Genomic DNA, 25,217 nt, shown 5'->3' with positions numbered 1-25,217 from the left:
GGTCTGGAACAGTCTGCCAGCGGAGGTGGTTCAAGCACCTACATTGAACACCTTCAAGAGTAAATTGGATGCTTATCTTGCTGGGATCCTACGACCCCAGCTGACTTCCTGCCCTTTGGGCAGGGGGGCTGGACTCAGTGATCTCCCGAGGTCCCTTCCAGCCCTAATGTCTATGAAATCTATGGCACCCCCTGTGTTCTGCTCCCCGCAATCTCTTGGAGAATGGAATTTTGCCAGTCTGCAAGGGGAAACCCACTGTTTCCTGCATTTTTTCCATGGTGAACAGAAAACCCAAACCTCTGCATGATACTGGGTATCCAGAACAAATGGCGTCTTGGAGTCATGCAGCCTGGGACTGGGACTTGATGTCCGCATCTCTGGATTACCTTGCCCAAGGGGGTCAGGACTCATGTACTCTGTGCCTATGCTTATCATCAAATTTCTAAGTTTAGCTTGCTAAAATGTGAGCAGGTAGGCAAAATGTCCTCAGGAGCATCCACACCAGAACATCCTATGAAAATGGTCAAGAGTCTCAGTGCTGATGAGTGTGAAGCAGGAAGCTGCCCAATTCAAATGCAGAGAGAACAAAAGCTTGATGATGGATTAAAAAAACCAAACCAGGAGAAAGACCAAGAGATTAGGAATGATTTGTAATGAAAACAGGATGAAAAGCCTAAGGTGTGGAGACTGGGACCAACTAGGTAAAAGAAATATTTTTTTAAAGGTTGTTGCCTGATAAGGCCCATTACACAGGACCATAAGATTCCAATCTCAGCTGCTGTCAACAAATGCCTGTGAAACCGACCAGCAAAGTATGTGTAACCCATCCCCCCATATATGACAACTTTGGGGACAATAGCCATTTATCTCGCATAAGCATTTTCAAAATAAATGTTGTATCCATAAAATACTCTGATAATGCTGTGAAGTGTGCCACAGAAAAGTTGACAGGGAAATTAATAGTCCCGTCTTACAGGAGAGTTTGAATAACATGCAGTAAGGAAGGCATAAACAACAGGGAAGCATGAATTGCCTCTCTGCTGGTACACTCACAACTGCTGGGTTGTGCTGCAACCAACTTGAACACTACTGGAAGTATCAAGGAATAATGGCCATAAGTTGACGGAAAGTAGATTCAGACTAGACATCAAGTAGCACTACTTTACAGTCAGGGCGGCTAGGATTTGGAACCAACTCCCAAGGGAAGTGGTGCTTGCTCCTACCCTAGGGGTCTTCAAAAGGAGGCTAGATAGACACCTAGCCGAGGTCGTTTGACCCCAGCATTCTTTCCTGTCCATGGCAGGGGGTCGGACTTTATGATCTGCTCAGGTCCCTTCCGACCCTACCAACTATGAAACTATTAAATAAACTATTGTACAAATGATCATTCAGTGAGTACTACATTCTGCACACACAGCGAGGTATGGTCTTGTGGAAAAGATGGCATGAAATCACAAAACTGAAAAAGAAATCACAATACAAATACACGAAGTGGGAGAAAATTTAGGTTTTTACAGACAATCGTAATTCTGTCTTTTCAACCTTAGCAATGGTCAACAGGGTGGGTGGGTGCATGCATGAAAAATATGGAACAGAAATCCAAGAACATCAAATGGTGAGTTTTACCTATATAGGATCCTACAGTTAAATACTTATAGTATCACATCTTAATTTTACTGTGGCCTAGTATAAATGCCTCTAAAAAGAATGTTTGTATATAGCAGTGATTCTCAACCAGATTGCCATGAAATACTGAATCAGAAATACTTTGAAGCAAGCTGCAGTGCTCAACTCTGAAAGGAGTTAAGTGCTGGCTCCTGCATATGCCATGCACTCATTGCCCAACCCAGGGTCCTGTGGACAGATGGTGCTCCCAGCACATCATTCCCTGTGCTCCTCCCACCAGTTATGGGAGCACAGGAGGAGTGGGGAAATGAGGCAGGCTGAAAATGCAGCCCCTCTACCCCTGCAGCCCCTCTGCTAACTGCCCCAACATTAAGTGGCATGCTCTGTTGCAGGCAGACTGAAGTACCTGGAGGCTGTATTTTTTCAACCCTGCTCATTCCTTTGCACCTCCCACCCTCCCAGAGCTGCTGGGAGGGACTTTGGGGAACGGAGGCTCCAGATCTCCACCCACCAGCATTCAAACCACTGGAAGAGCAGCTGTAGCCACAGAGCCTGTACTTTCCCTCAGGTACATATAAGGGGCAGGGAGAGGTCAGAGCAAGGCACACCTGCCACCCCAGCCTCTGCATCTCCTGCAGACACTGGCACATTCTTCTGCTCCCTGCAGAAAAAGTTGTTTCCTTCAGGGGTCTAATGAATGACCCAACCTCAGGCTCCGCAATCTGTCCTGCTAAGTAGCCCTTGTCAGTGCCTTACTTTTAGGGGTTCACTGCCTACCTTACCACCCCATGAGATTCTACTAAGGGTGCCATAAGGTGCATGACAATAAGTACTCCAAAAAAAGAAATCAGTTTCTAAATGTCTGGTGTCACTACATTTCAAGAAGCTATGGAGGGATGCCTTGAATCTAAAAAGGTTGACAACCACTGGCCTAAAGAATTAGCAAGCTTCTTGTGAGTGGATTTTAAAGTGTCCCTGGATAATTCTACATTTTTCAGATTTTTCTATAAACACATGTAGATACCCTATGGCTCTCTGATGAAAAAAACCAAAGTGATGGAGCTAACTAGAACTGGACACAATTAAAGATCCATAAACTAACAACTGAAAACAGCTAAAAATATTTCACTGGCTGTTTTCCAAAAACAGAACTATCTGCTCGTCATGGATACTTCAGAAGAGAGTTCATATGAAATAGAGTGCGCTTATCGTAAATGCATGGCAGCCCTCCCCTTCTAGGCAAGAGTTGAAAGCAGTTGTAAACAACTGACTCACTTGGAAGGTGGCAGTAACAGCTTAACTTGTTTGCCCAATCTGTGATACTCATCCAATTTTAGAGAGAGTGAGAAAGACGTGTGCAGTGCAGGAGAGAACACACAGCTGAGGGAATGGGAAGGTCTAAGTTACCTGATGCCCTTTGATCCTAAGTGTTCCAGGGGCTAAGAATGACCTCTTCATATGAGTTGTAGTACTGCCTGGAATCTCAAAATGGTAAGAGCCATGATCCTGCCCCTGAAAAAGGTTGTACACATTTATTGTTGGGTATTGCGGCTAAAAAAAAATTTCATGTTGAGTGAAACCTAATTTCAGAAATTTTGGCCACAATTAAACAATTTGGTTTCACTAAGCCTGAAGTACCATTTTCCCTCGGGTACATCACACACTTAAAAAACAAAACAGAACAAAACCCCCCAAATCCACAGCTGCTGGAAACTGGAGTGCCCATTATATGTGAGGAAATGCAGTAAGAATTTCTGCCACTTAGCCAATTTTGGATTATAAACTTCATTAGTATACAAGAAAGATTTCTATACCTCCCTGCCTGCCATCTGACACCACCATGGAAGAAACCCTGCTTGATCTACACACCCTCCCTGTGTCCGGCCAGAAGGAGCATACTCCTTAAAAAAGGTTGAAAACCTCTAGTCTAGTTTAACACAAGTTTAAGTGATGTTGGCTTTAAAGTAGTTATTAGTTGACTGCCATTTGATGGATTAAATTACATTAGTGGAAACAAGTCCGGTTCCCAAAGAAAGGAGAAACCATTACTAGACCCAGTGTCATAATTTGTATACTTCCTTGTTTACCAATAAAGGCAGATTAGAAGGACCCAAGTCAACCTGAACGCTAGTGAACTTTAAAAACTAAGCAATTTCTGGAGATCTACCAAATTGGTTGGGTTTTTTTGTTTTTGGATTTTTTTGTTTTTAAAAAAATCTTCCCCTTGCTTCCATGGGAGAAGCCCACAGAAACCAGGATTACATTTATTGATTACACAAAAGAAACAGGGAATTTACCGTATAACATTATACAATAGTGCACAGACATAAAACTCTTTAAAAGAGTATTATATATTGGAAAATTAAGCGTGACTTGTAAAAGTAGGAAAGATTTCAAGTACTGAAAGTTATTTTCTTTTACTGGGATACCCAAAGAAGGTGGGCCCATGATAACACACAATAATCATTTAAATGCCACTCATACTTAAACTTGAATCATTGCATAACAGTAGGTATAACCAGAGCTGGTAGGGAAAATGGTGCACTGGGCCAACCTGTACTGTATTTTGCCACCTCCTCCTCCCCTGCAAGTCAGCAGTGCTGCTGCAGGCAGAGGTGTGAGGCATAGTCCGGTGGGGAGGCAGAGTGGCATAGCTTATCAGGCAGATGGGCAGGCAGGCATTGCTGCTGCTGGCAAACTGAAGCAGGTGCCACCCTGCCTGCACATGCCCAGCTTGGCTCCTCCTGAGCAGCAGCTGGAGGTGGCAGGGTGGGAAGGCTGGTCACCACTTCTCTTGTCTGGGGCAGGTGGCACTGTTCACATGTGTGCATACATTTGGCACCCCCTGACCATGGCTCCCTGGACTGTCATCCATGTCCTAAGGCTGGCTCTAGGTATAACATTTTGTAACTTACAGCTAAAGTCATTTCTCAGTAAGATCTTTATAAAGATAAGTCTGTGGATGACTGCAAGCACATAATGATTTTTAACTTGCCAGATAATAAGCTTTTCACATCAGAGCTAGACAAAACAATATTCTTTACAAGCACAAACATTTTGCCCAAGATGCAAACTAAGTAGCTGCTGATCAGCTAAGAACAGATAAAAGTTTTTAGGGACTGATCTAACAAGTGGTGATGTGTTATTTATTAGCTTTCCCTCAAAAGACTGTCAGTTATTAACTCGTCACCACAGTGCAGTGCAGTGCAGAGCCAGGCCAGCCTGGCAGCACTCAGTTCCCAGCTGCAAAGCTGGGACCCATGCAGCACAGCACAGAGGGAATGGACCCGGCAGGGCTGGCCTCATGCCATGTGGTCCCTGGCCTTGCAGCGGAAACTGCATTGTGCCAGGCTGAGGTGCATGCTGGCCAGGGCCAGTGGGGCTGCTCTGCTTCCCTTGCCTCCAGCTTTAGATTTACAATTAGTTGTCCTTTTTATTACTGGTTTCCAACAAAATGGTCACTTATGGGGGAGAAAGGGGGGACAAAGCTGAGCCAGAAGTAAGGGACAAACCACTAAAATACTTTTTAAAACCCACAGAGGCTAATGTTCAGTTAGAATAAAAATAGGGAAGAAATAGAAACATAATGTGAAGGGGCTGGAGGGGGAACAAAAAAATAACACTAAAGGAAGTTAGCAATGAACCTAAGCCAGAATTTATACAGGAAGAGGAGAGCTAATGAAAACAAAATAAGGGGGCTGGTCAAAGGAGAAACCTGGAAGGCTATATTACTGTAAACTGTTCATTTTTACAGCCAAGGCCACCGTGATCTAAGTTTTTCCAAGGGGAAAAAATCATCAATTTCCCCTGCAATGCTCTAGAGTATCTTAGGCACTAGGTTCAAAAGAGGATTGGAAAAATTCACTGAAGTCTGTCAGTACGTATTTAAATAAGTGCATATTTAAATTGTCATTGGGGCTGCAACCTAGGGCTCTGAATTCTGGAAATTTTTGGAGGAAAAGGGCAGAAGACAGATTAAATTAGGATAGACCCTGAATAAATACCACTTCAGGGGGATGCCAGATCAGATGGATACAGTATGGCAACTTTTTGTTCTTATACTGTTCACTTCAAATTGTAGAATTTGTTTCCAAAAGTAAGAAAAACAGAAGAATTGTTTTCCTGGAGACTCAACTACAAAGTAATCTGACAGGAATTTATTACTTTAGTATTTTTACAACTATTTATAATAAAAGGCAAGGGTAATAGGTTATTTTGAAGCACACAATTGTCTTCTTTAAAATAAGGGGGGAAATTCTTTCATCTCCATGTAAAGTTTCCTCATCAACAAAGGTGTTTCTACAAGCCCCCATCTCACCGGAAGTACTGAAATGTTTTAAAACTGAAAGAAAATTCACTATGTAAAACCCACTACATTTTACTATGTAAAATATCCATTAAGACAAGTGATCTTCTGCATAGATTATAAACTGAAGCAGACTATGCTCTTTGATTGGTTAACTGAATTTTCTCCTACTTGTAAGTTTGGGAGAGTTCACACTTTAAACTTGACCTTCTTTACAGATAAGAGTCAATGTAGAAAGACTGTAAAAGAGCAGACAGAGTGATAGCAGGAATAACTCCAAGTAGGTATAGGTAATAATTGGTTTGATTACAGATTAGATGAGGAACAACATGGAAGAGGAAATTGAAACACACTAATTGCTAGGATTTTACTAAAATTTAGCTAAGAGTCAAGAGATAATTAACATTTGAATTCATTAATGATTAGGTCTAAGTGGCTTCTAATAAAAACACTGAGTATCTTAAAAGGCAAGACTTCATGCAACTTAAGCTTAAGTTTGACTTACTTGGTACATGTTCTTCACAAGCAAACCCTCCCAGCCTTAAGTCAAATGTGCACTCTGGAATGCAGAGTGCTGCGTGCCAAGATTCTGATTCAGAGTAGTTGAGAGCTCAAATGTAGAAGAATAATGGTACAAAAAGTTTAAAACAGTTCTAAGATTTAATATTTTCCTTGTTCTAATAGACCTTATGGATATCATTACCTAAACACTGCAACTCTAATACAATTAGCTCTATATAAAAATAGAATTATAAAACTATTTTCAAATGAAAGATTTCTTAAAGAAATTATTTTCAAAAGATATACTTAAAACACTGGGAAAATTCTCAGCTCATTCACACTGTTCTTCTTAGGTTCAAAGTCGCAATATCACTGAACTAAAAGAAGCTGTTACCTTCAGGATTGTCAGCAACACACTGTACTTGCTTGTATTAGCACACTTTATACAACCTCAAATGATATTTTAATGATCTAAAACAATAGTGCCCAACTAATCCGGCTCTACAGGTCAGACCCGGCACACAGAACATCATCTGGCCCTTGGGCCTCCACATGGGTCTGGAAATTTAGTAGCAGGATGAGCAGAGGCAGCATTAAATTGACAGGACTCCTGAAGCCACAGCAATTAATGCTGTCACTGCTTCCCTGCTGCCAAATTTCTGGACCTGTGCAGAGTCCTGCAGGTCATATCTTGGTCACTTCCAGTGTAATAGTAGAATACTACTCTGTACTCCTTCCTCCTCACAGTGAGTGTAGGCCATGTGAGAGACCATGGTACCTGTTCCCCATTCTCTGATGCTTCTCAAAATACCCAATCTGTGATTTCAAGCCACTTCAGTGCTTTAGCTAGAAAACTATTTCTACCCTAAACAAGAGGTGTCTGAGCTAAAACATCTAAATATCAAATCAGCAGATCAAAGCCATGCACCTAGATACAGTAATTATAGCATTTAATCCTTATATGTCCCATTCTATACCATTCTGAACCATTTGCTGGAGGGTTCTCTGGGGATATTTCTAAGAAACGTTAGTGTTGAGACATGGTCCAGCCATTCTCCCACATATTTCAACTCAATTAAAAATAATCTAGGCCCTGCTTTCACAGAAATTATGTTTCTCACTGAGTTTTTAAAAAGTCTTTAACAAGCTGTTATGGAGGGCAGGAAACTTGATACCAGGCTGCTGAAGGCTAGTAGCTAGGCACATAAGAAAAGAATGCATAGACCTTTCACTACTTCAGACACTGGAGTCTCTAACCAAAGCACTGATTTAATTTCATGACTACGCTGTACAGATAGCTGACATTACTAAATGCTACTCCAATATCAACTTGTTAAATTTGAACCCAGACTCAGCATATCAGTATACTAGGCCAGACTAACTGGAGTCAAGATAAATATTTTGGGAGTTGTTTATTTTTAAATGAGTCACAATACACCACTATAATTAGATGGACTATATAATTAAAATGATTACAGTATAAACCTATTATATTTGCCACAAAGACTGCTATGATAAATGTATTAATGTTTATCAATATTCTTCCAATAAATTGGTGGAGTGCTACACAGTTAATTTGCTTATTTTGGCAAGCAGTTTTACAGGAGTATGTATAAAAACTTGCTTTACATTAAAACAGTGAGTATTAGTTCAGGAATGAAAGGCTGTCTCTCTTGTTTTAAACAAAAAACCTGTAACTATGGCTTTTAAAATTGTGATGCTTTAAAGCTAGCCATCTTTCTAATTTTCTTGCATGCACAAATCCAGATACTTGGACACTCAATTGCAAGCACAATTTGAGAGAGCGATTTTGGCCCCTTCAGAAAAAAATTGTCTATTCAGACCTCCAAAATACAGTTTCAGTTGTAAGTCTAGATTTTAACACAAACTGTTAGATTAAAGCACACTACAAATATTCTTCAGTCATAGGAATACACTACTTACTACACCATGCTTCAGAGGCTTCCAGAAAAGAACAAAAGTTAATCTACCATAAGCATGACTACCAAGAAATTGAAATAGACTTCACTAGTAAAACACAGTGAAAGTCCTCTGGGATTTTACCCTAGAATATGCTGGGGCTTTTATCTAGGATGAGTTTGCTACAATTTCCTTCACATTTTTAGATACCATGCAATATGAGAAGCACAACAACTTCAATCAGGCTGTAAGCTCTATTACATAACATGGTGTCCTTTAATTGGAGGATTCTAATATTATAAAAGGCTAATTCTGTCCATCTGTAACGCTTTATTTGCACTCTGATTGGCTAACAAACAGCCAATCAGCACAAAGTGGCATTCTGACAGAAGGCAGCCTGCTGCCAAGATGGTGGGGACACAGGGGAGGGACAGGCAAATGCAGCTGGCCTCGCCCCCCCCCCCGCAGGTAACTCGGGGGAGTGGGGGGAAGCGGGCCTGGCCCCAACATGGGGGACAGGGGAGTGGACCCAAGCAGGAAAAAGGCCGGCCCACCACAGTGGGTGGGGGGCAGAGACAGCGTGCCACCTCCCCCCCTTGGGCCTGGGTCCACTCCTCCTGTCCCTAAGCAGGCTTGATGTAAGGGGGGAGGAGTGGGTGCACCATGGCATTGGTGATGACCGTGGGGCCAGGGGAGGTCTGGGGCCAGGCCTGATGTGGGAGGGGGGCAGGGGAGGGATGGAGTGAGCCCAAGCTGAGGGAAAAAGCCGGCTGACCACAGCAGCCAGCCCAACATGGCAGCTGCAGGGGAAGGGGAGGAGCAAGTCTCCTCCCCCCATTGGGCCCGGGCCCACTCCTCCGGCTGCCACTGGGTTGCCCCAGGCCCGCTGCTCGCCCCCACCCCTGCTTCTCCTCACCATTGGGCCTAACTTCTCCCCAACATCAAACCTGGGCCCACTTTTCCCTTCCCCCTGCCATTGTGATGTGGGTCCAGTCCCCAAACAGCAGGAGGGAAGGGGGAGCGGGCCCCAGGCTCCATCCCCAACCACTAGCCCACACCTGTCATCCTTGATGGGCAATTGGCTAGTTTGTAATAAATATGTACAAACTAGAAAAGATTAGGTACATTAAGGAATATTTGAAAACAAAATATTTAAAATAGCAGTGCTGGCATGAACATTCCCTATCCCTACAAAGATATTCCAAAACAATACACACAGATTGTTCCATTGTATTTTGATTCTGCAATTTAAACAAATATCTATATAAAACTTGTATACTGAATGCACATGTGAAGTGAACACACACATATGTATACATATACATAAAGTGTTCACTTTATGCTTACTAACTTTAATAAGAAATACAAAAAGGACTCTTGATATTGGCCCTAGCTAGGCAATAATTTCCTTGAAAACAGTGAAATAACCAAGGTCCAGAAGACTGTATTGCCTGGAAATTCCATTTTGACTCTCCAGATTAGCACTATTGGCAAATCACTGGCAGCTCCCTTTACTTACATCAACAAGGTAGCAAAAATAATTAAAACAAGTGTTTATTTAAAACTTCAGGCCATGCGTTTTTGCAAAAGGTGTCAAATTATTGCATTTTTTTGCCAACGTAGGCTTACAACTAAGCACACTGTACAGTTTGAAGATTTGTAAGATGAGTGACTTAAGGAAAGGAAAAAAAAATCATCTGATCTTTTAACTCTCTCCATCCACCTCTGGATTTCTTGTGGTTTAACCTGCCTGTGTGCTACATCATGAATTAATTAAAATGAACAAATTTCTGAAGTTTAGTTTTAAACATTTTATTACCAAATAATATTTTTAAATATAAAGACTACCAAAGCCAAGTACCATAATGTGGACAGCAATGTTGCTGGAAAAGATATAAAGTTAAAGTGCAGAGCTAAAGCTGAACTAGTGGTTGGAGAAAAGAAGGGGAGGAAACTCTTAAAATTCCTGTGGTTCAGGGTGTAACAGAAACAAATAGTATTTACAGTTCCTCTGTTCAAATATTACTTATCTTTAATTCTACAGACAGCAAGCTGTTTCTGCAAAATAAAGTTTATATAAAACAAATCTGAAGGGCTCCACAGTACTCTAGTTATTTCTTAACCCTTTTAGGTCCAGATATGTCAGTAATATTATTTCTATATATTAAATGTATACATTTAAAGCTTAAAATAAGGTCTGAACTAAACCTAGTAGAACTGTAAGATCTAATTACCAGATGTTTAGAAAAACCAGCTAAATAGGAAATGAGTTAGGATTTAAAAGTTGAAGCATGTCACTATAAGAATTTTCACCAGAAGTGCCAGACACTAGGAAAGATCAACTGAAAGTCAGGTTAAAAATACACTATTGCAAACAGTTTCAAGAATATAAACATTCATAAAAGGCTTCTTCTGTTCATGCTGTGGGGGAAAAAGAAAGCCTAACAATTTACTAATTACAATTCCCCTGGAAAAGATTCCTGTCAGTTTTTCATTAATCTAAAACCACTCACCTTGAGGGGCTTCCACAAAGTCCTGTTACACATTTCCCTTTTGGAAATTCCATTTCTTTTTTTAAAGCCATTAGTTTTTCCTTCATTCCGAGGTCGGAACTGTATGTGCAAGTGAGATGCCCCTGCCTTAGGACACTTGTATTTAAGACTAGATAAATAGCAAGAAACTTCCTGGCAAGAACCTTCTAAGGACATGCTTCTTTGCAGAAAATGGTGGGTTTTGTTCATTTGAATATTAGTTCTTTTTAGTTCATTTCCATTAATCCGATATTCTGAATTGTTTTTTGAGTGTAAACATGCAGATGTGCTATGTGTCAGTTTTAAATGAGGGCACTCTGCACCAAAATCCAGTTTTGATTCTGGACTGCCACAACTATTAACCATTTCATCCCTTGATGTAGATACTTTTTGAGGACGGTGAACTGAAATACAAGAAAAGCCATCAGATGTTTCTTCACAAGTTGCCTGCTCAGAACTATCTGTGGCTTGACTTTTGGCCTGTAATGAACTATTCAAGTAAAGTGGTCTAATCGCTCTAACCTCACCAGGAGAGAAAGCAGATTTAGAGAGTCGAAGTCCATTGACTGCTGTTGAAAGGAACTCCTTATTACCAGTTTGATTTTCATGTTGTGCCAGATCACCTGGAGAAATAACTAGTTTATGTGAGGTCTGATATGCCACACTCTGTGGTGGAGGACCTGAGCTTGTTGGAGACATTGGTGGAGTACTGGAAGGACTTCGAGGGAAAATTACCAACGATGAACAACGTCTTAGTGGAACTTTAGTTTTCCTCCTCGCTGACAATTTCACTTGCTCCAAACCATCTTGGTCAAAAATAGTATTACTTTGACACAAACTTTCCTGAGATGCATCTTTCCAATAGGAATTATATTTGTTTGTAGCTCTGCTATACGAAGAGTTATCATATGCAATGCTATTATAAAAAGTACCATCACCTGTGGAAAGAGTGCAACTACTATTGTCACTAAGGACACTGTTGCAGTGTGAACCTCCATCACTTGTGGTACTTGTGCATGATCCATAGTCACTGCCAGCACTACTGAAGGATCCATTGTCACTGGCTGCAATACTGCCAAGACTGTCATTGAACATGGTAGTACTGCTCAAGTGGCTGGTGGTATTTATCGGGTTAGACGGATAATCACCAATATTTCTCCCAGAACAGTTCCCTTCATTGCCAACACCAGTGAATGATGAATCTTCATTAGTAGCTACTATATCACCAGACTGAAGACATCCACTGTACTTTCTAGACTGCAGGGAAATCTGAAGTGAAGTGCTCCTTTTGTTGTTTTTTTGCAGCGAAGAACCACTTGCACTTTGTTGTTGATTAATTATTTCCTGCATTACAGGTGGAAAGGCTGCTCGTCTGGGAGTCAGTTTCATTTCTATGACATTAGATGCAGAATTCTGAGAAGGTCTTTTGAAATACATATAAATATTATTATCCAAGTCATCTTCAGAGGCTTCTGACAGTGGATCGGTGTTGCTTCTTCGGGCTGCAAAATGCAATCTTAACCTTCGTGCCATCTGTACTCATTTCTACACATGTTAGCAAATGAAAACCATAAAGCTCCTTCTGCAGAATAACTTAAGGCAGTTTCATAGAATCTAGATCCAGTTCAAGTACATCACAAAAGTAAAAGCCCATTAAGGTTGCAGACTTTGTACAAAATTCTACAAGATACTAACTATTATACAAAAGTTACCTCCTGGAATAAGTCAGCCATTCCCTGAACTGAAGTTTCTGGACTGTCTGATTGATTGTAGTCAGAGAGCATACACACAAAGCACTTGAGTTTCAATGACCTTTAAACTGAACTCAGCTGCAGCATTCTGACAAATACTGCCAAGCAAATTGCAATTATACCTTCTGTAAGTTGCATAAATGAATACAACTCAAGAATAATCTCCTAATACTTGAAGTTTAAAACAGCAACTCCTGCTGCAGCTACACTAGCTGAGTCAATGTGTCCGTACTTTCTCTCAGCAGCGTATGACTACAAATATTTTTACCCAGAGGTTTAGAATTACAGGAAGTTGGTAGGAATGAAGTCCCATATAACAGAGTACCAAATCTAGCATTGAATTTCCAAATAGTAGCCATGCTAGAAAACTTGTGAAAGTTTGAATAATGCCAATAAACTAACCAAGTTTGTATTAATAAAAGGTTAAAAAACAGAAGTTATTTCAGGAATCTTAAAGTTACTCAGTAATCATACATAACATTGATTTTCAATTAGGGGAGCCCTCTACCATTTTAGTTAGATTTTTGTTTTAAGCAAGATGCAACAGAGTTAAAATTAAGTATAAAACTGTCCACTTTATAATTTAACATTCAAGGTTTCAAATGTTTTTCTGAAATGTGTACATTTAACCCGTCTCAAGTAAAAGCTGTGCTTTGTTAGCATTATCATCCACTTTTCCTAATCCAAACATTTCAAACTGAAATGCCTAGTTTGTTAGCCAGCAATTCCTGATCGGCACTAGCTTCTTTGGATATTTAAAAAAGGTTAGATAGCCAGGTTATTTAGTGACATGCCAGCTCCTGAAGTTTATTTGTAGCTATTCATCCAGAAACAGACATAAATCTGAATTTCATAATGTATTTTTTCCCTCCCAATTGTAGTACAAGTGTGCAATCCAATAGGTGCAATTGACAGGAAAAAGACTGCTTCCAAGCTACGCTATAACAATTACTGTACACAGACTTTTAAGTCATATGCACAATTAACTAATGTAATAGTGGTTGTTTTATATAACAATTCATCTGTAACCAAGCAAAAACATATTGGCAGTTTTTCCAAAAATGTAAAACTGAACTAACTTGGACAATTTCTAAGTGTTCCAGTTACCATGTAGACCAAAAAGGCCCTTTGCTGGCACCTGGTGGAGGTTTTTAAAATAGATACTCTCACTGTTATGAGCATCTGAGGTAAACGTCTGTTCATGAAAGTACTTCTGAATAAGGAAGGCATGCATCATGCAGTGCTAAACCCTAGCATGCTAACATGGAATTATTTACTGCTATTGATAAAGTCCAAACAGCAGAGAACACTAGACCATATATATATATGGATGACCTATTAACATATGCATATATGTATATACACACACATACACGTTAATAGGTCATACTGATGGCTTTTTTTCCTACTCAATATTTACTTAACTGTTACAGTATTTTCAGTCTGCATGCAATAAAATTAAATTTTACCTTCTCCCAACATAAGAAACCAGTAATTAAGTGTCTGTAGTACATTATTCAAAAGAAACAAGTTTATCTTTTAATAATACTCCTGTGCTCATTTAACCCTTTCATTATCCAAAGTTGACAGTTAGATGCAACAATACATACATGCTAGCTAATTCATAAAAAAGTCAACAAAATACAATAGCTCAACTATTTTTCAGGAATCAGTAACCAGAATTCTTCAAACCCAACAGTTAGGGGAGAAAAAGAGGTCATATACCCCCAAAAGCTTTTTTTTGTTCACAGCTTTAGAAAGCTATGCTTAGTTTTCAGGCAATTTATTTTCCTCAAGTCTCAAGATTTGAAAGAAAGCAGGAAGGTTTCATTTTTTACAGAAGAAAAAGTGGTTCTATAAGCACCTTAACATTTATTAATTTTAATTCAAAGAAAAATAACATTTTAAATACCTACCAGGGAGCAACTGTTTTTAAAACAAGATCTGAGGGATGGTACTAGGTCAACATTTCCCACTCCCCTTCTCCATGCCTATACAATTTTAAATATTGTTTCTCCTATACTTATGGTAAAATGGGAGAAGTAGTAAGCTGACAGTAGTTTCACCAACAAGGGTGTCAAATTTAAGCCAAATGTCATGACCTCCCTTTGTCAACTTACCTATTTAAAAAAGGACCCCCATTATGGCCTAGTTGACCAGAATTATATGGCTCTTGATGCAGAATTCTGGCCTGTTGAAGTCAATAAGAGTTGCTAAAGAGGATCAGTCTTTTTCAAATATATTCAGGAATGTTTGTACCACTGATAATACTGGTCAGTGCTACTTTATTTGTCATACAGTTGTGCACACCATGTACAGGGAGGCAGTCTCCAACACTAAACTGCTCTATAAGCAAGTAGTAGTAATTTATACCAACCAGTATTCAGATTAAGGAGAGTTGCTTTAATAAACTTTCACTCTCTCACATGCCTGGTTTAAAGCTCATCTACCATGTTTATTCAAATCCAAGATGAGGTTATTTTCCCCACTAAACAGAGAAAAGAACCCCAAGCCTTGGATCTGGGTGCAAGTGTTGGGGAGGGAAGGGACAAGAGAATTAGCTACCCAGATCTTCCCAGCATCAAGTGATACAACCACATCTGGGAAGGGTTGTAGGTACACATGTAAAGATGGTGCATCTGATGCCAAATTGTTTGCTGCATTTGCTGTAATCAAATGAAATAGTCAGGACCTCATCAAACATTACTGTGAGGAAAATAAAAAACTCCTGCTTGCCTCGGCAGCAGCAGAGAACTCACTGGAGAGGGACAGGAAAGCCATGAGGGATCTGGGGAAGATGAAAGGGGAGATGCATTTTTCCAGCAGCTGCTCAGTCCCGATCAAAACATGCCACAGCCGCTTGGAGCTTCTGAGCATGCTCCCAAGCCGGGGCCAGAACCTGAACTGGGGCACAAGCTAAAGGCCAGGGGAGAGAGGTGATGGCACATCAGAGATGGGCGTGAAGAGGAGTGACCAGGAAGCTTCAGAAAACACAGCCCCAGGAAAGACATAGCTGGGGAGACAGGGGCCACTCTGGAGAGAATGGAGCCAGCTGCTGGATGGCAGCCAGGCTCTGAAGCATAACAGTAACCCAGGGACATTGGCAGCTGACCCGCAGCAAAAAGGAGCAGCGTAAGTCGGCCAAAAAAGGAACTTCACCACAAAGGAGCCAGTCGCAGGGTGAAGAAGGCTCTGTAAGATCCTGTGGTTTTTTTCCTTTTTCCTTTGTTTGGATGGGAGGAGGAAGAGCCCGGTAAACTGCTGGAGAGACAGACCCCACCCCTGAGCATGTTCAAGACCCAGATGGGTCAAATCAGGACCGAGCAGAAGCACCTAAGGATAGGGCCTTCAAGGCCAGTAGAAACCAGTGTGGCTAGGAATTGTTTTAAAATAAAATAAGTATTGTGCCTGCCAGGAAGGCAATGGTCTACTAAAGTGAAAGGCCTTAAAACTGCAGGCGGAAAGTTCTGCCTATGAGTGGCCAAGCCTCCTGAAGCAGGAGAAGGGGATTTGCCCTGTTGTCTTTGTTTTATATGCACAAAGCCCCAACAGAAGGGCTGCGAAAGTCCAAGTGGCTTCCCTTCTGGGAAGATGGGCCAGAGCCCATACAAAAAGTCAGAGAAAGAGTGTCGCTAAAAATCTTGAGCAAGACTAAAGTAGTAACATCAGGGGGGTGTACAGCTGGGGTATTGGGGAGGCTCCAGCCCCAGAAGACAGAATAAGCCCAGCGCATCCACTGGTAAGCTACCTGTGAAGTTAAGTTCTTCCTGATCCTAATAAGATCAAGTCATGGCAGGTGAGAATTAGGTAGCCCATGCTGTCTTTAAGTCTGATGAATATTAATTTCCATGGCACAGTTAAGTAGGGCACAGGGCCACCAGGCTCCGAGACCCTATCACATGCAGCACTGACAATTACTGCAGGGTAAATGGCCTTAAAAAAAAGATACAATGCTCAGCAGAGTGATGCAACTCCATGTTGGACACACATGTCAAGTGATTCCATCATAGTCTTATACTGTCCAGAGAAAGTTGAGAATTAATAGAGGGCATAGCACTACTGTCCAAAGTTTCAACCCTGCAGCAGTTAAGGTTTCCTTCAAGATCTTCCATCCAAACATTGACTAAGAACCAGATTAAACATCTTATGTATATCAAAAGGAACAAGTCATATCATCTTTAATCAATGAACTGAGCCAATTAGTTCTTGTTACCATATGATTCAAGTTATGAAAACTAGCAGATCTCTTCCTCACACCATTTTTGTTCAGAGACTGAAAAACAAAACAAACTTCCTCATATTTCAAGTCCTTGTTTCTTACATCTGAACATTATTTCAGTTCATAGACTGGTTAATAAAAAACTGACACACAGAAATAGCTTTTCTGCACCTGAAAAGGTCATTACCATAGAAAACTGGGTTAACACACCAGCACTGATTCTACATTCTTATACAGTAAGTTACATGAAAGCAGTGGTTTGACTTTGACAACAAGTATGTCCTGCTTAAATTTCCTTTATTCTTTTAATTTATTTTAATTAGCAATCGATTATAATAAAACCTGTCAAAATTACTTATTTAAAACCAAATAAGTTAATTATAAGAAAAAGGCATCATTTAAATAAAATCAAATTTAAGTAATCAAATCTATTCTTTTTTAAAGAAAAATATTTGTTTTATTTATTCTGCTTTGCTTCCTTACTTTTTTTTGTTATCTTCCCCCTTTCTTGCATTGGCCTGCCATGGCCTGAGGTCAGCATAACTCACTGGAAGCCTTTAATTTTGTCTATACTCGTATTTTAGTCTTCAAGCCGATTTTTTAATATCAGGGACACTTTCAAACTTAGTTCCAGTTATACACCAAATCATAACTGTGTACAGAATGAGACTGCAAAGGTGTTGCACAAATCCTACTAAACTCACATTTGTTCAGATTATTGCTTCAAAGTATCTTTCCCTTTGCCTGTTACTAGAGTGCTCTGAATCCTTCAAATGGCCTTCTTTCTTCTACTGCGAACAAACTACTTGCCTTTTCTTTCCAGGAACTTTACCTCCTACTTCTATCTTACTAAATTCTCATCTAGCATCAAGGTTTCGTTCCACCTATGAGATCAGTTTCCACCACTCACTTTGAAATTTTCAACAAACACCTTCATATTTTCTCCGATGCTCTCCTTCACACTAATGCAATTTACAACTCTGTGTATTGCCAACCAAAAATGTGATAAATGGGAGGCTGCCAATATGCTCAGACTTCCTCTTAGGCCAACTACACAATCTCACCATTTCCTTGAACTGTCCACCTGTATCCATTAACAGCCTCTTCTTGCAACCTCCTTGGGCAAGGACTTTTTTGTTCTGTAACTTTACAGCCAAGCATAGTAGGCTTCTGATCTATCATTAGAAACTACAGTAATATAAACAAGGTCACAATTTGATCTGCAGAATCTTCAGTAATAAGCTCTGGGGTTTGAGAAGAACCCTGCATTGTTTTCCAAGCATGCCACACTTCTATAATAAGCACAATATACATGGAAGTTAAGGCAATTACATTATACCACTTTTACAGTTATATTTAATAGGAATCTCTTGAAATGCCTTTCAGACTAAGCAACGTTTGTAATTCTTTTGTTACCATGTTAAGTGCATGCGTTTACCCAGTTTCAGAACAAAAGAAGTATTTGCCTTTCGGTATTATGTTATGGGAGTGATGATGAGAAAGATCCAATTAGTAGTTGGCCACTTAATTATCTCTAACATTTAGTAAACTGGTGGATCCTGTTTACATTTAAACCATTTATTTGCTGACTTTGGCCCTAGCTACAGCACAACTGGCTCCAATCTACCTATTCAGTTTTTAGTGAATAACCTAACTTAATTCAATTATTGTCATATCTTAAATGTTAAATCCAACAAATACATCTGCCAGAACCTAGTTTTTAAAAAGCCAAATAATATCTCCATAATATTTCTCCTTGACATTTGCTACTCCTTGTTAGTTTTCGTCTTAAAAAGAAGTATCTTATCCCTTAAAACCAGGAGAAAAGGGAGTAAAATCTAAACTTAAAGCTTCAGTTTAAAATTTTGGGTCCCCCTCCACCAAAAAAAGACAATTTAAATGCACTTTTTTGCAAAGAGCTTTAAATATGAAAGAAAGCTAATATAAGAAGTCCTGTTTAACTTAGTAGGGTCAATTTATCAGTCTACTGAAACAGGTACTGCGCTTTTGACAAACTGGTCTCAATCTGGCAGGGCAAGGGGCTTAATTTTTTTTTTTTTAGTATTTAAAGAAAACACACTGAAATAAACTTGTTTAGAATTAAATTTGAAATATGACAAGGATTAATATTCCATTGACTACGTAAAATCATTTAAACAAACAAATATACTATCATAAGTGAACCGTGAAGAGTTAAAGGAGTTGTTGTCTTTAATCATACAAGTATTAGAAAGAATACTTATTAACATCTCTTTTGTTTAATAAATCAGTTTTAAATACAATGTTTTGATAGTGAAAAACAAATTTAATGCCTCCAACATCTGTGATTTCTACATCAGTGAGGAGACCAATTTAAAAATGCTGGCTTTACATTTTTAATGAATTCCAGTTTCCATCCAACTTAAGAGATTAAGTAGTATAGTAAATTAAAAAAAAAATCTAAAACAAAAATTAAATCTTAAGACTGAATAAATATTAAGTTATGTATTTTCTAGGATTATCCTCCTGGTTAGGATGACAAATTGCATGCAAAGATGATATGTAGCTACAAGTCAACATATTTTAATATATACACCATCCAACAAGAATTTCCCTTGGAAATTACCTATGTGAAACAATTTAAAGAAACCGATGTTTCCTGCTGCTGATTTAAAACAAACTAAAACTGGTTATTTAAATTGCAGTGATGTAAATCAAACCATTCTGGTCTCAGAGAAACCTGAATATTTAAAGGCGACCCTCGTCATTTGCGGGAGATACGTTCCCGTGATCCCCGTGAATGGTGAAATCCGTGAATAGGGCATTGTGTTCATGAACACAGTGCCCCAGCGGCTGGGTGGGGGGAGGGTCAGCATGGCTCTGGCGGGAGCACAGTGGCAACAGAGGGAGCCTGATGGCAGCAAGTACAGAGCTCTCGAGGAGCTCCGGTAAGTGTTTAAAGTGTATTTAAACTGCGGGTTCAGCATTTGTGAATATCTGAAACTGTCAATGCTGAACCCATGAATACCAAGGATTACTGTGGTTATTTTGTTTGTGATAAAGTCAATTTACAGCTTTCAATACAAGTTCAGATGTTTCTTTTATGACAGTCACCATAAATAAATTAAAGGTTTTATGACATCTATCTACCCTCTCTCAAACTGCAGTACAACCATTAAGGAAATGAATCAGGTCAAAATGTTAATGCATTAAAACATTATAAACATTTAACAGCAAACCAGTGCACCTCCACACTTTATTTCAATCCAGAACATGGAGAATTGTAAGATGTAGTAATTTTCAGTAAGAAGGCGCAACAGTCTGACCTTAAGATTGATGGACATAAATTAAGTTTGTTTTTTTAAAACTTATGTTGTATCCATATGAACTTGATATCACTTATGTCTTCAAATGAATAGAAATGTTAATACCAGAACACCTACCAGACGGTTTTCATCAAACACTTCAAAAAGAAGCCGGTGTTTCTGAGGATTAACCTAGGAAAAAGATGGTAAATATTGTTAATTACTGGTTAAGCCAAGATATTTGAGAAGTCTCAGTGTTTGTTTTTGCTAAGCAAATACTCTAAGCTTAAACTAGAATAAAAGCAAGCCAAGACTTCTAACATGGCTAACTACCTCTCTTAGCCTGGAAATAATAGGAAGTTAAAAGATCTGGTACCAAAAGGACAATTCCTCACAAAATCCTGGTAAAAAATTCAGATGAAGATTACAGTTAAATACAATGAAGTAAGATTAACATCAAGATTGACATCTACCGCATACACTTCATTTATCTAAACCACAGCATAAAATACATACCCAAGCTAATTATAAACCATCTTGCTCAGGTAATACACCTAGCCATGACAGCAAGGAGCTCTAACATGGGCTAATTTACCCTTGTCTTCTATACAATTACCACTGAATAGTAATTTTAAAAAAGTAATTACTACAGTAACTGTGATTCTTCAAATGGATTTGCCTACATAGTTCCACATTTAAAACATGTGTGACACCCCCTGGATGTACAAGCAGTTGCCTTCTAAATAGCAATATATATTAAGGCTGTACTTTATCCTGTCTTTGTGTTTCTTATATATCATTTGTTCCAAAAAGATTAAAATGTGCAAATGTTACTCAAGCCTCCTATCAATTCAAACTCTTAGGTAGGGTTTCAAAATATTTAAATTTGATTCTTTGATTATTTTTATTTTTTTCTCAGCCTCATTTGAACTGAGTTCCCAATACTACGTACAAGGTGAGCAGAAGGAGTCTCATTCAACTGCAGAGTAAAACATTGCTCTCTGGAATCAAACATATGACCTAGCTGTTAACTCAAACTAGTAATGCTTCATGAAGGAAGCATCTGAACATTAGGGCCAGATTCCTCTCACACAGAATTATTTAGGATATGCAGTCAAAGATGAAAATGATGATAGAGCAAACGTCAGCAACCTTTTGACTCGCCACATGCCAGTCCTTGCAACCCAGCCATTGCTACAGACCATGCATCCCCTGCTGTGCCTCAGCTGTTCCAGTTCTGTGCAGAGAGACTGATCTCTTGCTCCTCTAAATTTTCTCACTACATCTCTCAGAGTGGCTTTTTTCAGGGAGCAGAGGCTGGAGCTGCAGGTGTGGGGAGGGGAGGGGGCAGACAAAAGCAATTCTTGGAACAGAGCTGGACTCTCAGGGACTTGGCAGCCAGGGCATTAGCTGGCCATCAGTAAAATGCAGAATGTGGAACTTGGGCTGGATTCCATAACTAGACTGCAATAGGGTTTCAGTGTGGGCTGGATACAATCTCTTTGTGGGCCAGAAGTTACCAAACCCTGGGGTACAGGGCTTTTATGAACCAGGATCTTTGCTAAATGATAGAAAGGATAAAGAATCTGACACAAATACAAGGTAATATAACCAGAACAAAAGAATGCAAGCTATACATACAGGATGGGAGACTGTCTTCGAAACCACCAACATAGAAAATGACCTAAGGGATCATTGTAATCAGCTCAGCAAGACCCTTCAGTGTAATGTAATGGAAAAATGAATAATGCAGGCTTTGTCATACAAAGAAGATACATCATATCATGAAAAAAGTGATCTTTCTTTCTACACGATCTACTAAAACCATGAGGAAAATATTGTATTCAATTGTGTTCCTTACTTTAAAAGCAGTGGTTTTCAATTGCAAATCCCTCTGGAAATTTCAAATGGAGTTGCAGACCCCTCTGAATTGTAACTGTGGGTGTTCACATATTTTTTTTTATTTATTTATCATAGTCATCTTTTGTGGACCCCTTAGACAGCCCACAAACTCCTAGTGGTCCACTGACCATAGGTTGAAAAACACTGGTTTAAAGAGAATGTAGAAATATAAGAATGTCAAAGGAGGGCTATAAAGAAAGCCAAAAGATTGGAAGGGAGGTGGCAGAGGAGAAACAAGCCCAACGATATCAGATTTAACAGAGAAAGTTGTGAGTGCAACCTGCCCTCCACCATTCTGAGGCTAGCAGGTTAGAGAAAAGCCTACCACTGTGTCCACTATCCATCTCCAGTATCAGAACTGATGACTGATGGGCCAAGACCTGGGCCATGCCTGAACCACACTGTTGTCTAGTCTCATACCATAGCATCCAGCTCAATAGGACATCAGAGTTGCTATTTTGTGCTACAACACAGCAAGTTGTGAAGAATACAGCTTTAGTAATGCAGCAGAACATCAAACAACAATACTCCAATGAACCTCGGAGTCAGTTAACTACACATTGCTGAAAATTGCTTCTATAGTGCAGTTTCTCTCTTACAGTTCTATAAAAAAGGGCAGGGGAGGGGGCTGTTTGTTTGTTTGCCGTTTTTGGCCAGGAAATCCCTTGCTAATGTGAGAGTTTAAAATACCTCTGTCCACAGCCAGAGATTACACTTTAACATAAGGAATTTATAAAGGTAACTTGTAATCACTTAAAAGTGGAAGAAATAGTTGCTACTTAGGACAGCCCATCAGCTGTTACAATGTAATTATTAACACTTCATACTCCTGTAAGACTACAAATTAACTGTAAATCTAACCCTGAGTGATGCAGGATTAGAGTATCGAGTTTTGTGATCTCTTGTATCTCTAGGGAAGAATGCAGAGGTAACAGTTACATCCTGCTGTTACAAAGCAGCCATTTCTTTCTTTCTTGCATTTAAAACAAAAAAACAAAAAAAAAACTGCGCAGGAGTCAGCCCCACTTAGTGCAGTTGCTCAGCTTTTACTTTATTCAGTGTGTTCCAAGTAAGTATTTTGCAGATTACATCTTTTGGTTGTAACAGTAATGTAATTAAACTTTAAAAAAAACCCACTTACTCTGAATAAAAGCTCCTCATTCCACTTTGGATTCAAGGTCTACAAAGAAAAAAAGAGACAACATTTTGATTAATGAATTTGTTCAGTACAGTACTACATCCATTTTGTTTCATATGACAATCTAGTTACACATGAAAAAAATAAGTTCTCACTTTGCTGGTATAAATCAAACACTGCAGTGCAGAAAGGAAACAACTCGCCCAATTGTTGATAGATTCTGGCCTGTTCACATGGAAAAAGTGCAGAAAAAGCTCTGCAGCATGGTATGCTACTGTTACCTATACTGAAGACTGACCATCTGGAGCGCATGGTAGATTGGTAAACAATTTCCCTTCCAAATCCAAATGATTTTCTGTATCTTAGCAGTCTTAAAGTATAAAGCTTCTATTTTTCCCCCTCTAGGTACTTGTAACAGTAGTACTTTTGAGCGAGCTATGGTAGATGGTGAAGAAGAAGAGGTGAACACTTTCCACATAAGCCCCACAATGGAGCCAGGGCCTTCTACCAATGATCTAGCTTTAAGACTGCACCCACACCACACTTTTTCCTTGATACCAAGATATTTATTGGAAAACCAGTGCTCTAAACAGCCTCAGAACTATCATTGGTATATTATACAACAACATTCCTTCCTTCTGTTCCCCTCTCCTTGTTCTCCCTTACTAACAATCATATTAAAACTTCAAGCTTCCCTTAGTCTTAGCTTTTTCTCTGGATTCTGATAAAAATAAGGACGAAGAACAAAAAGGCTAACCTTTTTAATAGTTTTTGTTTGAACACTGGTAAGTATTCCATCCACTGGATCATATACTGTCACTTTCACATAAGGATCACTGGAAAAAATTGTAAGTTGGCTGTTAGAAATGCTGTTTGTCAACATTATTTTGAGTCAATTTTTTACATTTGTTAATAAGTAAAAAGCATGAAATGGAGGAATCTTATTACTTTTCAAACAACAAGGCTTAGCTTAAACTGCATAATGGAATTTGTCTAATATCTGCTCTAAAAGGTTTAACTTATTTAAGCACAAGTGATTCAGCGAGTCTATATTAAGCATTCTGTTCATGATCTGCACGCCACTGTAGTTTGGCTCAGTTTCTAAACATTTACTTAAGTTTGTGAAACAGTGGGATCAAAACACATGTGGCTCCATGTTCCCAAACAAGCTATTTTTCCAATTAATATCTTAGTATAGGATAAACTTACCATATTTACTTGAATATGGCAGATGAAGGTGACCCTAAATTTAAGAAGACTCCCCCAATAATTAGATTGCATAGATGAAAATTGTATACATTTGTATAAATCTGTTATTATTTTCCAGGTATATAGTCTAATTATTGAAGGGTTGTCTTAAATTCATTCCTGCCACTGCTACAACAGAGAAAGCAGTGGCAGGGGGTGGGGAAGGGGGTAAGGACAGCCCCTTTGCTCTCTGCCCCACTTCTTCACCCTACAGCCTCCTGAACTCCTGCCACCTGCAACTCCCACCCCACAATCTCTGTCCCCTCTCCCTTTACTGTCAAACTGTTTGGGCTCTGTTTCCTCCTAGGTCACCGCCACACAGCAGTACTGGCACAGGTTTCCCTGTATTCCAAGCCTGGGAAGGAACTAGCCTGAGCCAGAGCACAGCTGTGCCTGACAGAAAAGGCAGGGAGAGGGGGAGGAAGGAAATGCAGAGGGCAAATGGAGGGAAGGGGGGCAAAAGGCTACTATGGCTTTGGCTCTGGCTCTGGCTCTGGCCCTGGCCCTGGCCCTGGCCCAGTCCCTCCCCTCAACTTTGCATATAAATTTAAGTTGAAGGGCTATTTTCCACCCATGTTGATTGGGGAGAAAAACCTCATCTTAGATTTAAATATAATAGTTCTCATGTTAGTCTCTGAGTAGCACTTTTAAAATACATCTTGGCTACCCCGTTTTAGGTATGTGTATGGATCAATCAGCTGGACTTACAGTATTTTCACAGATAATTACCCAATTCTGGTCTCATACAGGTGTTAGCTTCTACTGAAAGAGCAGCAATTCTGATAGAAACA

At 39.6% G+C, this 25,217-nt stretch overlaps 1 protein-coding gene across 2 annotated transcripts in view; it reads right to left on the bottom strand.

Annotated features, from left to right (window-relative positions):
* The window catches only part of NEDD4 (neural precursor cell expressed, developmentally down-regulated 4, E3 ubiquitin protein ligase), a 118,517-nt gene that overhangs the window by 66,216 nt on the left and 27,084 nt on the right, over positions 1 to 25,217 (bottom strand). Inside the window, exons 3-5 of one of the 2 annotated variants that reach the window (XM_019533527.1) lie at positions 23,936 to 24,014; positions 23,182 to 23,220; positions 20,277 to 20,330 (exon numbers count right to left, since the gene is read on the bottom strand). In XM_019533527.1, coding sequence (XP_019389072.1) covers positions 20,277 to 20,330; positions 23,182 to 23,220; positions 23,936 to 24,014 — 172 coding nt within the window. Of the gene's footprint in view, positions 1 to 10,866; positions 12,801 to 20,276; positions 20,331 to 23,181; positions 23,221 to 23,935; positions 24,015 to 25,217 lie in introns of those variants that run through there. The other variant, XM_019533526.1, reaches the window with a different exon arrangement.

The sequence above is a fragment of the Crocodylus porosus genome, unplaced genomic scaffold (genome assembly GCF_001723895.1).
Source record: "Crocodylus porosus isolate Cpor-Errol unplaced genomic scaffold, CroPor_comp1, whole genome shotgun sequence".
NCBI lineage: Eukaryota > Metazoa > Chordata > Crocodylia > Crocodylidae > Crocodylus > Crocodylus porosus.
Note: the sequence above shows the minus strand (reverse complement) of the source record. Positions and strands in the feature narration are given on the sequence as shown.